This window comes from Artemia franciscana, chromosome 16, assembly GCF_032884065.1.
Source record: "Artemia franciscana chromosome 16, ASM3288406v1, whole genome shotgun sequence".
Taxonomy (NCBI): Eukaryota; Metazoa; Arthropoda; class Branchiopoda; order Anostraca; family Artemiidae; genus Artemia; species Artemia franciscana.
The window spans coordinates 31,479,646-31,493,737 of NC_088878.1; the positions used below are offsets into that span (position 1 = coordinate 31,479,646).

Here is a 14,092-nt window from a genome sequence, read left to right on the forward strand (position 1 = left end):
CCACCATGTGCTTTCTTATCTTTTCTTTTGGCTTCTTGGTCTTCAATCTGTCTTTTCACAGGAGTGTCAGTAAGAATCTTTGTAGAGCCTTTCTTCCTGCCTCTGCCACTCAGTACACGCGGCTTGGCTTTAGGGTATGGCCGAACTTGTTCTGGCGTCACAGGAACTGAAATGGGTGTAGAGGATTGTTCAGGCCCACTTGTACTTGGGGTTTCGGCCAGGTTGTTTCCAGGTTCAACTGGATCCAAAGCATCAGGTGCAGGTCTGTCAGTTGCAGCAGAGGTTAGAAAATCATTTTCTGTAAAGATGTCTGGATTGTAAGGCCATATCCCTGTCTTCTCGAAGCCCCTCATTATGTTGTTTGGCGTGAAAGATACGGGGAGGCTTTGGCCAACAAGAGATGCAATCTCGTATATTGTCACAGTCTTCCCTGGGTTGGACAGCATCCAGTTGTCCATAGCCTTGTTGTATTGGCATTTGAAGGGAAAATACACGCAAATGTCCAATGACTGCAACCTGTGGCTGCAGTGAGGTGGTATTGTTAGTAAAGTGATACCAGACTCTTTCGCAAACTGCACAACTGCAGAACAGATGTGGGACTCGTGGTTGTCCATTATCAGAAGCTTTGGGCTTTCAGGGAAAGCATGCGAGTAAGTCTTGAAATGTTTGAGATATTCCAGAAACAGTTCTTGGTTTACCCATCCGGAAGGCGAGGCTCCTCCAGCAGAGTTAGCAGGAGCACCAGTCAGCATCTGAGGCTGAAATTTCTTGCATGGGAATATAGGGTAGGGGGGAAGGTACTGCCCGCTGGCAGAGATGGTTCCAACCATAGTCACAAGCACGCCACGCTCAGCTGAGGTTACCTTTCTTCAAAACTGACTGCAAGTTGGAGAAAAACTCCTGTACATTGTGCTTGTTAAAGCTTGTGGCACGCCCCAAACTTGTTGCCTCGGGCTTTCTAAGCGAAAGCTCTGGGTTTCGAGCCCGAAATCCAGCTAACCAGTCTATACTGGCTTCTTTAGAGTTTATCCAGCTGTCTGGGACAGTCTTGTTGTTTGCAACAGATTAGTTGTAAGCAAGGGTTCTCGACTGGTCAAACCATAACACATTCTGCTCACTTGTAGCAGGTATTGAGAGAGCGATGCTTCTTCTTCAGGCGTAAAAATAGTAGCAAATCCGAACTTTTGAGCACCACTGTAATTCGCCTTTTCGTTATCACTGAGTTTTGAATACTTTTGGTAGTGTCTGTGAAGGGCTGAACGTGACACTCCGTGTTTCTCCGCCACTGCCCTAATTGGTAAGCCAGCCTCTAGGTCTACAATAGTTTCTTTAATCATGAAATGCTGGTCAACTTTCTTTTCAGCAACCGAATTAGAATATTCCTCCCACTTAGCTCTTGGAAATTGTGGCATTTTCTTCTATTCTGATGTCAAATCTGATAAAAAAAAGTTGTATAAGCTATTTTTATCATTAGGATACAAGTAAAAACAGATACGAAAAGACGCAATGTATGGACTGAACTGTAAGAATTCATGTGGTATATACTGGGACATGTCCCACTACATACCACTTGTCCTTGTCCCAGTATATACCATGCGACCTCTACTTGCAAATTGTGTCCGATTTTTTTTACTGTTGCATATTTTTCCACCAGATGACCACACGACGTGGCCTGATGTTTTAGCTTTCGTTTGCTATCTCTCACACACAATTTCTGCAAACCGTTACAAAATAAAGCACAAAAACTGTTGCCCAAATATTTTTTGGGGGGTATAGCCGAAACTTTGAAGTCGATTTTCTCAAAAACGAAAATAGCAACTTACCAAAATGATAGAACTGTCATGTCCGCCATTGAATGAACTATACTAGGTGGCTTTATTGGATTTTTTTAAAGAAAGTTAGATGGCAGATAAGTACCGTGTCCCACCTTATACCCCGTCCCTGCATATACCACTTACCCCTATCTTGTTTATTCATACAGAAATGCAATTTTTAAACCTCTGGCCAAGGATTTTGGGACATTGTGATTCCAAAGGTAATTTAACTATGCCTCAAAGGTTGATAACTGGAACTGGGAGGATGCTCATTCAATCATAAATTGAGAATCCTAGTTTTTTTTCTTTAATCAAAAGTGACTGGAAAAACAACCAACTTTCCCCCTCCTGTCCTAAAACTGTTTTTGATGAGAAAATTGATATTCAATTCCTTTTGATTTCTGGGAACGTTTCTCGTCTGTGTTGTTATTTATGAAAATGAAGAGTAATGTTAAACCCCAAAATAAGAAAAATTTATTCCATATAGGCGGGGACTGCTCTTTCCTCATCTCCCACCTTCCACCTGGGGCTGTGGAGACTTTGGAGGATGCTCATTTGATCAGAATGAGAGTTTTAGTCCTTTTCTTTAAGTCAGAATGATGAAAGACCAACCAGCAAATGTCCCAAAACTGTTCTTCATATATGTTCCCTTTGTCACCCCTTAGGGCATCTGATTGACGTTTTGATGTATCTATTTTGTACTTTCTCTGTGGCTGCTCAGTTTTACATGTAGGGGAATTTTCCAGGGGGAAAATGCTGGCTCCCATAAAAATCTCTCCTCCCCCTGAATAAAAGAAAATATTACTAGCTATAATTTTTATATAATAAATAATTATAAGGTTTTTATTTCAAATTTAAAGTTATGTGAAATTTGAAGAAATTTGCCTTCTTCCCTATTCAAACTTTTAAAAACTAGCCTGTCATTTGAACCTTACTGAAAACTAGACTCCGTTTTAAATTGTGCCTTTTTTTATCCATTTCTTTCAGACATGGAATTCTCTCCTGAGCTGCACTGCCCCCCAACACCTCCAGGTCTTGCTGACTACATACATGTCCTAAGACTATCAATCCTACTACCAAAATTTGACTTGCCTAAGCATTAAATTAAAAGAAGTTTGGCTAAAACAAAGTTAAAACCAGCACATTTTATGCTAAGTTAATTATTAATTAAGCTAATTAATTAAATAATGAAAGTTAATCATTCAATTTGGTAATTAGTCAATTATTAAGATATTTAAGTTTGGATATATTTAAAAAAAACTTTTTCAGTTTTAACCTGAACCTTAATAATGAGTTTTCACTCACAAACTGCTTCTCTTAGATGCTAGCAGATATTACACCTAATAAAGTTCCAGGTGTTTCCAGTGATTACAATCCTGTATGTATAAGCTCAACTTTTTGAAAGGAAACAATGGATGAAGTTCCAGTAAAGTTAGTCAAAGCAATTTATATCTTGGCTTCTTAAGTACCACCTAAGTCATGCTTATTTTAGTCAATTCAAGTTAAAGGTTTTAGTAAATTTTTAGTATACTCATGCTTAGTTGTATTTCAAGTGAAAATTTTGCAAAAGTTTCTCAGCAAAGATCTATAATTCAAGGTTGACAAAAAAAAAAAAAAAAAAAAAAAAAAAAAACAAAAAAAAAACGAATTTTTTAAGCAAACCAAGCATACCTGTACTGGAAAACAAACACATCATAAAACATCCATTTTAGTTCATTTACCAGATAATTTGTAATTGCGAATAACAATCATTAAAACTGCAAGTTTTGCACGGGGTCGCAATGCAAAATTCGAATGATACCACCACGAATAAATATGAAATTATCATACGAACTAAATACCAATACGAAATAAATACGAATTTATCAAATTGTCTGCGTAATTTGGATCCTGTGACAAAGGGGCTTTAACCTAAATTAAAGATATGTTTATTTTAAAAAATGCCGATTTTTGCAAGCAAACCAAGCAAATTGTGAGCATACCTGTACAGCGAAACAAATATCATAAAACATCCATTTTAGTTCATTTACCAAATAATTTTATTCAAGGGTATCATGGTGTCAATATTTGGACAATATTTGGCTGTTTACATGGTGTATTATATTAATTAAAAAAAGAAATATAAGTTTCAATTACCTCTGTGTATCTCTGTATTCATTTCAGTGTTGAACATATGTGAACATAGGTTGAACATATGTTGAACATATGTGAACATAGGTTTGACCCTTGGAAGAGGGAGATCAAAACATGGAAAACGTAATTTCTAAACCACTACTCTTTTAGCTCTAATTGGGGAGGTTCTTCAGAACAATCTCTGAGTAATTCCTGTATTGTCTGTGTTTTTAGATATGGTGTTGTAAATGTTCTTTGTAATTGCTTTTGGGGCTAGTCTTTTTGACTGTGATAGAACAAAAGGTATATAATTTAAAGTTCAAGATATATTATTAATTTATGGTACTAGCCCTTGACTTGTTATCAGGGTTTTTTAATGTGAAACAATAAAGTTAAGTGATTAAGTCAGTCAACTGCCTTAGCAATAGACAACAGTTAATGATTATAGGAGTCGTGAAGGAGGATATCTGGAGGAGATCTTAGAAATGTTTTAACATGTTAACGTGAATTTTTTTTTATTTTAGCTAAAACATTGTAGCCTATATAAAAGGGCCATAAGGTCCTATGACAAAAATCAAGTGGATGGAGGATGAAAATCAAGTGCAAATCATCCTGTATTAGAATCTTTAAAAAAAAAAAAAAAAACTAGATCTATGTAGCATGGGCAACGTGAGGTGTTGCAGCAATGTTTGTTTGACTTCGCTGAGCTAAGTTTTGCAAGAGCAACACTTTGGTTTTGTTTCTTCGCTTTGATTAAACGCTGAAGTTGTTAATCTGTAAGGATCTTAAAAAAAAAACAATTCCCCTACATGTCTTACCACTGTAACCCAATTGTTCTTACCATCAAATACACTGGAAACCATTCATTGGGACACCAACTAGCAAAAGTTGCGAACCCCTCATTCGCGAAGATGATTATGAGCTAACAGCTGACTGTTGCTTAAAACTCCCCTATATGTTTCACAATTGATATTGGCCTATTTTTGGTTTCAGTGTGTACCTTACTACCGAAGTTGTCAACCCCTTTAAACTTTCAAACTGGCACATCTCATGAAGGAATTTTTCTACCAAAAACATGGATGACATATACTTGATAGGTCGGCCAAGTTTCTAACGTCATCACTTAGAAATGAGCAAAGGATAAACTCTAATTTCTTTAGCAATGAGAGAACTTTAAAAGTTTAAGTGGCACATTTGATACAAATTCTTCAAGCATAAAGAACGTCAAAACGAGAATATTTTTCATCATTGACCCACCTTAGGTATATTCACACTTGAAAACCACAATTTTCTAAGATTTGTCTTGTTGTTTATTTTAAGATTTACAGTTTTTGAGGTAGTTGGCGTACTGTAGTTTCGTCAGTGTTGCCGTGTTGAGCCATAAAAATAAATAATCAAAAGATATTAGTTAATTTGACAAAGCTATTTGCCCACAATAATTCAAATACCAAGATTATGTGGGGTCCCAAAGACAACTGCACCCTCACAGGAAAGTGAAACCACCTTAGGCTTCTTGGTGCCCATTGAGCTTTTGGTGGTTTTCACCTATTTTTTTCTTTCTAATGTGGCAGCCTCTACTACCAAAAAATTTATAACTGCACATAGAGATAAAAAATTGAATTTTGATTTTCCCTAATTTTTAAGACATATATGATCATGCAATTTTCCACTTAATTAATTCAAACAATCAGATTACGTTCTCACTCTCCTTTGTACTTCATTTTGAAAAAAAAAAAAATCAAGTCTTATTGTAGGTACCAAGTTTCCTCTTTGGTACTCCTGGATTAATCCTCCTTGGTACTTGGTACCTCCTTGGTACTCTCCTTGGTACTTCATTTAAAAAATCACCTTTTACTGTAGGTGCCAAGTTTCCTCCTTGGTACTCCTGGATTAATCTTCCTTGGTGCTTGGATCTCCATGGTTTTTAGTTTTGAAAAACTTTTATTGTTGGTACCAAGTTTCCTCCTTGATAAATCCTCCTTTGTACTCTCCCTGGTACTTCATTTTGAAAAAAATCAACTTTTATTGTAGGTACCAAGTTTTCTGGCTCCAGTGCATGCACAATGTCAGCAGAAAAGAAATTTAAATGTGCAAGAGCATGTAAGTTTTATGCTATTGAGAGACAGTGGAGTACCTGTTCCCAAGTTTGGAGTTGCTACTAATAAAGAAGATGCCAAAGTGATTGCTGAAAAGCTGGATAGTTTGGACTTGGTTGTTAAAGCCCAGGTATTGACAGGAGGAAGAGGCAAGGGACATTTCAAAGGAGGACTGAGAGGCGGTGTTAAGCTTGCATTTTCGTAAGTTTTATTTAAATTATATCAAACTTGTGCATAGTCACTTAATTTGACTGAATATGCAAATCAAGCTTCAACCAAACAAAAATATTTTGCTGTTGTATTATCAATGAAACCCAAAACAACGAAATTGAAAAAACAGTCAAAACAACAGAAATTGGATACACAGTCAAACAACCAAACATACAACATGTACTAATATAAATAAATAAAGAAAGCTTAAAACAAATAAAGTAAAATTATAGTAAAATTAAATTTGGAAATGGGCTTTTCAGCAGCCGATGTCATTATGTATCAAAATAGTTTAATCTTATTTCTCTCCAAAAATGTTCAAGACAAGTTTAGTTCAACTACGAACAAGAATTCAGTGATTAGTTTTCACCTTAGAGGAGGGCTAAAAAATGGTTTTAATCTTGCACTTTCGTAAATTCGATTATCAAAGGTATAAAAGTTGTCCGTCAAAGAATTTTCGACGCAACACCTTAAAATAAGTATCATTTTCTCAGACAACACTGTCTTTCTGTGACAAACAAATAAACGATCAAATGGGGGTAAGTCCATTTTAGTTTGACTAAGAACAAAGGAGGACTAAGAGGTGGTGTTAAGCTTGCATTTTCGTAAGTTTTATTGACAGTCCTGATTAAGTCGTATCAAACTTGTACATAGTCCTAATGCAATAAAAACAGCTTACTACTTTTGAGGTGAGATTGATGATTGAGTCTTCTCTAACACAAACCCTATATGCTTATAAAATCAAATGTGTCTCCGTGTGCATGCTTTTTCGCGCACTCTTTCTTTTGCCTAGAAAGTTTTTCGGGACTGAAGGAGGTTGATTGTACTTGTAGGATAGCCTTTAGTATAACATAAAAAAGGACAGAAAGGAGATAACAACTGAAAGATCTCTGTAGTTCAGACTTAGAGACTTAGAGGGCTAAGAGATTGTTTTAAGTTTGTATTTTCGTAAATTCCATTATCAAAGGTATAAAAAGTTGTCCATCAAAAGAATTTTTGATGTAGCACCTTAAAATAAGTATTATTTTTTCAGACCACACTGCCTTTCTATGACAAACAAATAAATGTTCAAATGGGGATAGATCCATTTATTTAGACAGCGTAAACAGGTACAAAAGTCTAAATATTTCTATCTCATTTTATTTAGACTTTATTTACATAGTTTTGTCAGACTTTTAATTTAGACAATATTTAAACATTTTATTTAGAATTTAATTAATATTTAAGCTTTTGTACCTGTTCTCGTTGTCCAAATAAATGGATTTATTACCATTTGAATGTTTATTTTTTCGTCATAGAAAGGCAGTGCGGTCTGTGAAAATGATACCTAACTGAAGGTGTTACGTCGAAAATACTTTGTATATATAGGGAAATGAGACCAACCAACTATACAACTATAAACTCAACATTTCCTTAAAATTTAGTTGATACAGAAGACTATTATCTTCATTGGAGATTTGCTTTGCATTTAGGCAAGATTAAAGAAGAAAATTTACATCAAGACTTTGAATGAACTTTGTTGTTGAACTCTCTCTGAAGATAATCTAACGAGTAATGCGGAAATATCATTATTTTGTGAATTACATAAAAAGTTAATTATTTTGTTTTGTATAAATATGTTAGGTCAATTAATTAATTAATTTCAATTAATTATTTTAGTTAATTTTAATTAATTTATTAATTTCAATTAATTATTTTAATTAATTTTAATTAATTAATTAATTTCAATTAATTATTTAAACTTTTGCACCTGTTTCCACTGTCTAAATAAAATGAGGATTTATCCCCATTTGAACGTTTATCTATTCGTCCGTTAAAGAATGTTGGAAGGTGACTTCTGTGCTTTAAAATATAATCAGTATGAATAAATTCATTTTTAGATACAGATACATTCTTCGATAAAGAGCTTCAGGGCTTCTTGCAGAAGGTTTGTTTCTAAAAAGAACGAATTCTGATTTCAGGAAAATATCGAGAGGTAAATTTCCTTTCATGAAAAATTAGAAAAATTTGGGGATTTTCCGAAAATTCTGGAATAGTAGAAGCACTGCTGCTGGCCAACGCTGACCAAACTTTTTGAAAGGCGCGAATCCCATACCCTATACTTAACACTGACTAGTGACCTCAGCGGACCCTGCCCGCGGTTTTTCGTGGTAAAGTTGCACTTAAGGGGTCAAAGAACTACATGTGGTTTGGTAGCTGCAAATTGCTGACTATTGGTAAATATTTGGTAAATAAAACGATTTACCAAATTATGAATATTGTCAAAAGTAGATCGTTATGATTCGGCCTAATGAAAAGCAACAGAAAAAAAAGGTTTAAACAGTAATGGCAGAACAATTTTTCATTTTGATTTTATAATTAAGATGGTGTTTTAGCCAGATAGTGGTGGTTGTTTTCATCACAGAAGCAAATTTTAAAGGCGGTAGAAATTTCATCATTTACCCCTTGTCTTTGTTCAATCGTCTCATCTTAGTTGGTGCGGTCAGGGAATCGGATGATATTTACCCTTCAGAATCCTACTAATGATATAAAATTCATTTGGGGATTTGAGGAAAGAAAAAGAAAGAAAGTAAAAGAAAAAAAACACTTATAATAGAAAAACAATGGATATTTTTCTTTAAACACCTAAATAAATGCAGGAAAATGTTTATTCTTGGGATCTAAGGGTTATTTTTTCCGATTGTCTTGCAAGAAAAGGAGAGACAAAGAGGTTAAAACAAATAAAGGAAAGAATAATAATGAAAAAAAAGGTTTATAGCATTATCTTTCAACTAGATTATCTCTATCATTCATCACTCTGATCTGATGTTTTCAATACCTCTGACTGGCAATAATTTGCCATCATGCAACCATCATGCAACTTCAGCCATCATGCAACTGAGGCACTCGGATCGTGATTTTCCATTTTAGCGTAAAGATCTACAACAAAAAATGGAACTAGGTGGGCAAGATGTACTCTTGCCCACTGAATGGGAAATTTTTGTCTAAATGGACACAAAACAAGTAAGAGGGACGCATTGCAATAGCAGATATCCCAATTTGGCACCAAAATCTTCAGTTCATTACAAACAATTACTGGTTGGGGTTAAGAATTAAAAAATATACTAGGTGAGACAAAACTGTCTAAGGGAGCCCAACAAAATTAAGAGAAATCCCTCATAATATCAAGACTATTGTATGAGCTTTATCAATAATTACAAAAAAACGAATAGGCAGGCAACAAGTTCGTGCAAGTTGGCACAAAATAAGCAAGATTGGTGCCATTCAATGACGAATTTTCTTTTTTTGGCCTAAAAATCTTTGAATTTCCTTATGCAGAGGTGTGGATGTTATAATGGTATTGCCAGTTTTTAGGGGGGATAGCCTGATCAGAAAGGCTTAATGGGTTTTCAAAAAAAAATTGTGTTTTTTAAGGAGAAAGAAGAAAAAAGCTTGAGCAACATAGAAATTGGCTGAGTACATGAAACATATAAAAAAAATCAGAGGTAACGCTCTAACGCTACCTTAGTATATTGCTATGTGCCTTTAGTTAATTATTTTTCATTTCTACTTGGTTTCTTTTTGTATGAAAGGGATGGCTTTAGAATGTTGGGCTGTGGCTTGATTAGCAATTGAAGTTCTAGTGCCCCTTGTAACAGTCAAGAGAAATCGGAGGGCAAACAGCACACTTCCCGTGCCCTGTTCTGCTGCGCGACTCTCTTGAAATCCCTATGAAATCCGGTTAAATCTTTAAGATCGCAATTTTGTTCAGGTGCAATAAGTATACCAGCGTGTTGGACATAACTCCCACTACCCTTAGTAAAGAGCCATTTGTAAAGCAAATATCCAATTGTTTGCAGATGTGTTTTGTTACGGAAAGTGGGGGGGGGGATTGCGTGTGACCTTCGGTGTGCTATTGGCTAAAAACTTACAAAAATCGTTGAGGATTTTTCGAGGCTTTGAAAAAGACTAGTTTGAAGCTTGTAGCCTAAAGTCCTTGGGGCAAGAGGAAACTAATGGACAAGCAAATAGTTTGGAGGTGGGCCAAAACTAATTTCTGCTACTTTCTATATTATTTCCTACAGTCTCATTGCGGTTTAACACATCCTTGAAAATTATAGGCCCATTTATCTTTAACACTCTTTATTACTAATCGAGTCTGCATTCCTATCTTTAGCTGGGTCTTGTCCGGACCTAAAATTTCCCATCAATTCCTTAACTTGCCTATACAATGGGTTACTGTTATGTTTTCTACCTGTGTCGACTAGGTTCTTGATATATTTTAAGGCTAATTCAGTTACTATCCTCATGTTCTAGTAAGATCAATCACTGAGGTACTTCTTATAATTAAATAATAAAAAACAAGTTTTTTTAACTGCAAGTAAGGAGCGACACTAAAACTTAAAAGAACAGAAATTATTCCGTATATGAAAGGGGTTGTCCCCTCCGCAACGCCTCGCTCTTTACGCTAAAGTTTGACTCTTTCTCACAACTCTACTTTTTAAAACAATAAAAAACTTTAGCGTAAAGACGAGGCGTTGCGGAGGGGACAAACCGTTTCATATACGGAATAATTTCTATTCGTTTTAAGTTCTAGTGTCGCTCCTTACTTGCAGTTAAAAAAAACTTCTTTTTAAATTTAATTTCTAAACGTTTTTTAATAAATGCATGTTTTGATTTTGGCTCACCGCACATAAATAATTAAAACGAAATTTGTATATTAATTTTTTTTCGGCTAAATGGTTTTTTATAGTTTTGATCGGAAGATTTTGATATAAAAAAGGAGTGGAGGAGGAGGCCTAGTTGCCCTCCAATTTTTGGTTACTCAAAAAGGCAACTAGAACTTTTCATTTTTTTTTACCAACGTTTTTATTAGTAATAAATATACGTAACTTACGAATTAAATTACGTAACGAACTTCTATATTTGTATATTTTTACAAGTATATGAGGGGGTTCGCCTCCTAGTCAATACCTCGCTCTTTATACTAAAGCTTGAATGATGCTCAAATTCTTTAAGAATGCCCCTGAATCCCGAAGGCCATAGAATAAATAGTTGAAATTACTAAAAATAGTTCAGCGTGAAGAGCGATGTATTGTGGGGGAGATGATCCTTCTTATTTTCATAGTAATTTCTGTTCTTTTTAGGTTTTAATACTGCTCCTTACTTCCAGCTGAATTTTTTTATTCTCATTGTTCTTCTTAAATAATGCTAGAAAATTCTGCTGCCCCTTCATGGAAGTTCTCTTCCCTCATGATAAATTCATCCATGGAAAGATCCTCCCACGTAACCCCCTCAGCAGTCCCCCCCCTTCAACACGAAAAAGTCCCCCTGAAAACGTCTGTACACTTCCAAGTAACCATTACTATATGTAAACAATGGTCAAAGTTTGTAACTTGCAGCGCCTCTCCTGGGGACTGTGGGGATTAAGTCGTCCCGAAAGACATAATTATTAGGTTTTTGGACTATGCTGAACAAAATGGCCATATCAGAATTTTGATCTGGTGACTTTGGGAAAAAAATGAGCGTGGGAGGGGCACAGGTGCCCTCCAGTTTTTTTAGTCACTTAAAAAGGGCAGTAGAACTTTTAATTTCCGTTAGAATGAGCCCTCTCGCGACATTGTAGGACCACTGGGTCGATACCATCACCACTGGGAAAAAAAATAACAAAAAGACAAATAAACACGCATCCGTGATCTGTCTTCTGGCAAAAATTAAAAAAAAATCCACATTTTGTAGATAGGAGCTTGAAACATCTACAGTAGGGTTCTCTGGTACGTTGAATTTGATGCTGTGATTTTTTTAAGATTCAATGACTTTTAGAGGGTGTTTTCCCCTATTTTCTAAAATAAGACAACTTTTCTCGGGCTCGTAACTTTTGATGGGTAAGACTAAACTTGATGAAACTTATATATTTAAAATCAGCATAAACATGCAATTCTTTGATGTAACTATTGGTATTAAAATTCCGTTTTTTAGAGTTTTGGTTACTATTGAGCCAGGTCGTCCCTTACTATAGTTCGTAACCACGATCTGTTTGAAATTTTTTTTTCCTGCCAAACTTAAAGCTTTTATTTTCTGTTTTTTTCTTATTGCTTTTTTAACTTTTCTTCCTTTAATAGTGTCTCCTACTTCACAAAATCTCCAAAAATCTGTACCATCTACCACTTAAATCATCCAACTCTGAACCCATATATCCTATCCAACTATCTTAACTATATGGTAAGCTGTTTTTCTCCATAAATTTGATATTTTGGTTCGTATTTTGGCGGCACATCTCGTGGAAATTCTTTTATTTTTGGGGATCCGCGGAGATCCTGGTGTGTATCGTGGAGTTGACTTGGTTACCTGTAAATTAGGGCTATAATTAGTTAAGAGGATGTAGATAGTTTTTTTTATATTTCTTTATCCTCAGTATGTAGACCTTGCAATAGACATATAACTAAATAACGTGTGTATAACATAACTTCTCGAATTAGCATCCTATGATTTTATCAACGTTACAGTTGCCCAGAAGGCAGATACCCCTCTTAAGGTTTAGCTTTAAATTAACTCTAGAGATTACTAAGGGGTGTTTGTTACTTTATCGGTATTTGTTAAATATTCAGAACACACTCAAGAATGTTGATATGTAGATCTGTAAAAACTAGTTTCATAGACATAAAGACCACTGACGGGTGACAGAAGGCATTGAAATTATATAATTTGGGCTCTATATTTGCACATTAGAGATGGGGGGTTGGGGTAAAGTATTTGGACAGCGTGAAGTTAGATAACAATTGTTATTTCATAATGTGCAATTTAAATGTAGCTAATACATTTGAAATGTGGAACTGCTATACTTTACCTCCTTCTCCCTAATGTGCAAATATATAGCCCAAAGTCTACAAGTCTAATGCATTCTTTCACCTGTCACTTGTCTTTGTGGCTATGAAACCGATTTTTCTCATATCTTACATTCAGATCAAAATTCTTGAGTGTATTCTGAACAATTAACAAATACCCTTTTACCATTCAGTAACAGCACTTCTTTAGACCCAAGCCATATATCTATCCTTCCAGTATAGCATCTGTAATTATATAATCAACGCGATTTGCCACCTAACCGCTGTGATCACCATGCTGACTTATTTGTCTTTTTGTCATGCTGACTTATTTGACCAAATATCGTATTGTTTATTGCTAGGTTATTTTACCCATAAAATTGTCTTTCCACGCGACGCCTTTTACTTTCCTTACGCCAAATCAGCCTAAACTAGGATATCCTTTTTTCGATTTTTATCAACCATGGCATTGGAAGTCTAATAATAATATCGTATTCTTCCAGGGATTCGCGTATTTTTTTTCTATAACTACGTATTGAATGTTACCTAGGGCGAGATTTACATTCTTATTGGATGATAAATACGCACTTATTTTGTTAAAATACTAAACTCTATTTACGTTTTACAAAATAAATTTATAAGTTTTTTTTTTTTTCTAGAAGCCAGCTCCTTAAATATTTTTGTAATCAAATGAATCATAATGTATTATTTTTGGTATCAGTAAAATAATTTTTTTCCATCAGATAGATAATGCATTATTATATATTTATTTGTCATTGTCGACAACCATAATTTTTGTGAATTGTTGAATTTCTTCTTCTATTTTTTCTCATTTTTATTCCTGTTTGGCGTTTTTCTAAGTTGAATAAATCTTCAATTTTTGCTTTCCACTTCATTCCAGAAGATTTGGAAGAATCTGATTGATAATCGAATATGCAAATCGAATATAATTTGTATGATTTATAATAACTGAAGTATTATAAACAATGTTTTTATAATACCATGAATAGAAACTAAACTGTTACTATTAAAAATTATTCCCCGAGACGCAAATTTC

General features: G+C 34.8%; 1 protein-coding gene across 1 annotated transcript in view; it reads left to right on the plus strand.

The window, feature by feature from the left end:
• LOC136037343 (succinate--CoA ligase [ADP-forming] subunit beta, mitochondrial-like) overlaps positions 1 to 14,092 on the plus strand; it is a gene marked incomplete in the record, with an annotated part of 168,344 nt that overhangs the window by 5,353 nt on the left and 148,899 nt on the right. The window contains 1 exon segment of the mRNA XM_065720015.1: positions 5,958 to 6,223. Within this exon segment, the coding sequence (XP_065576087.1) occupies positions 5,958 to 6,223 (266 nt within the window).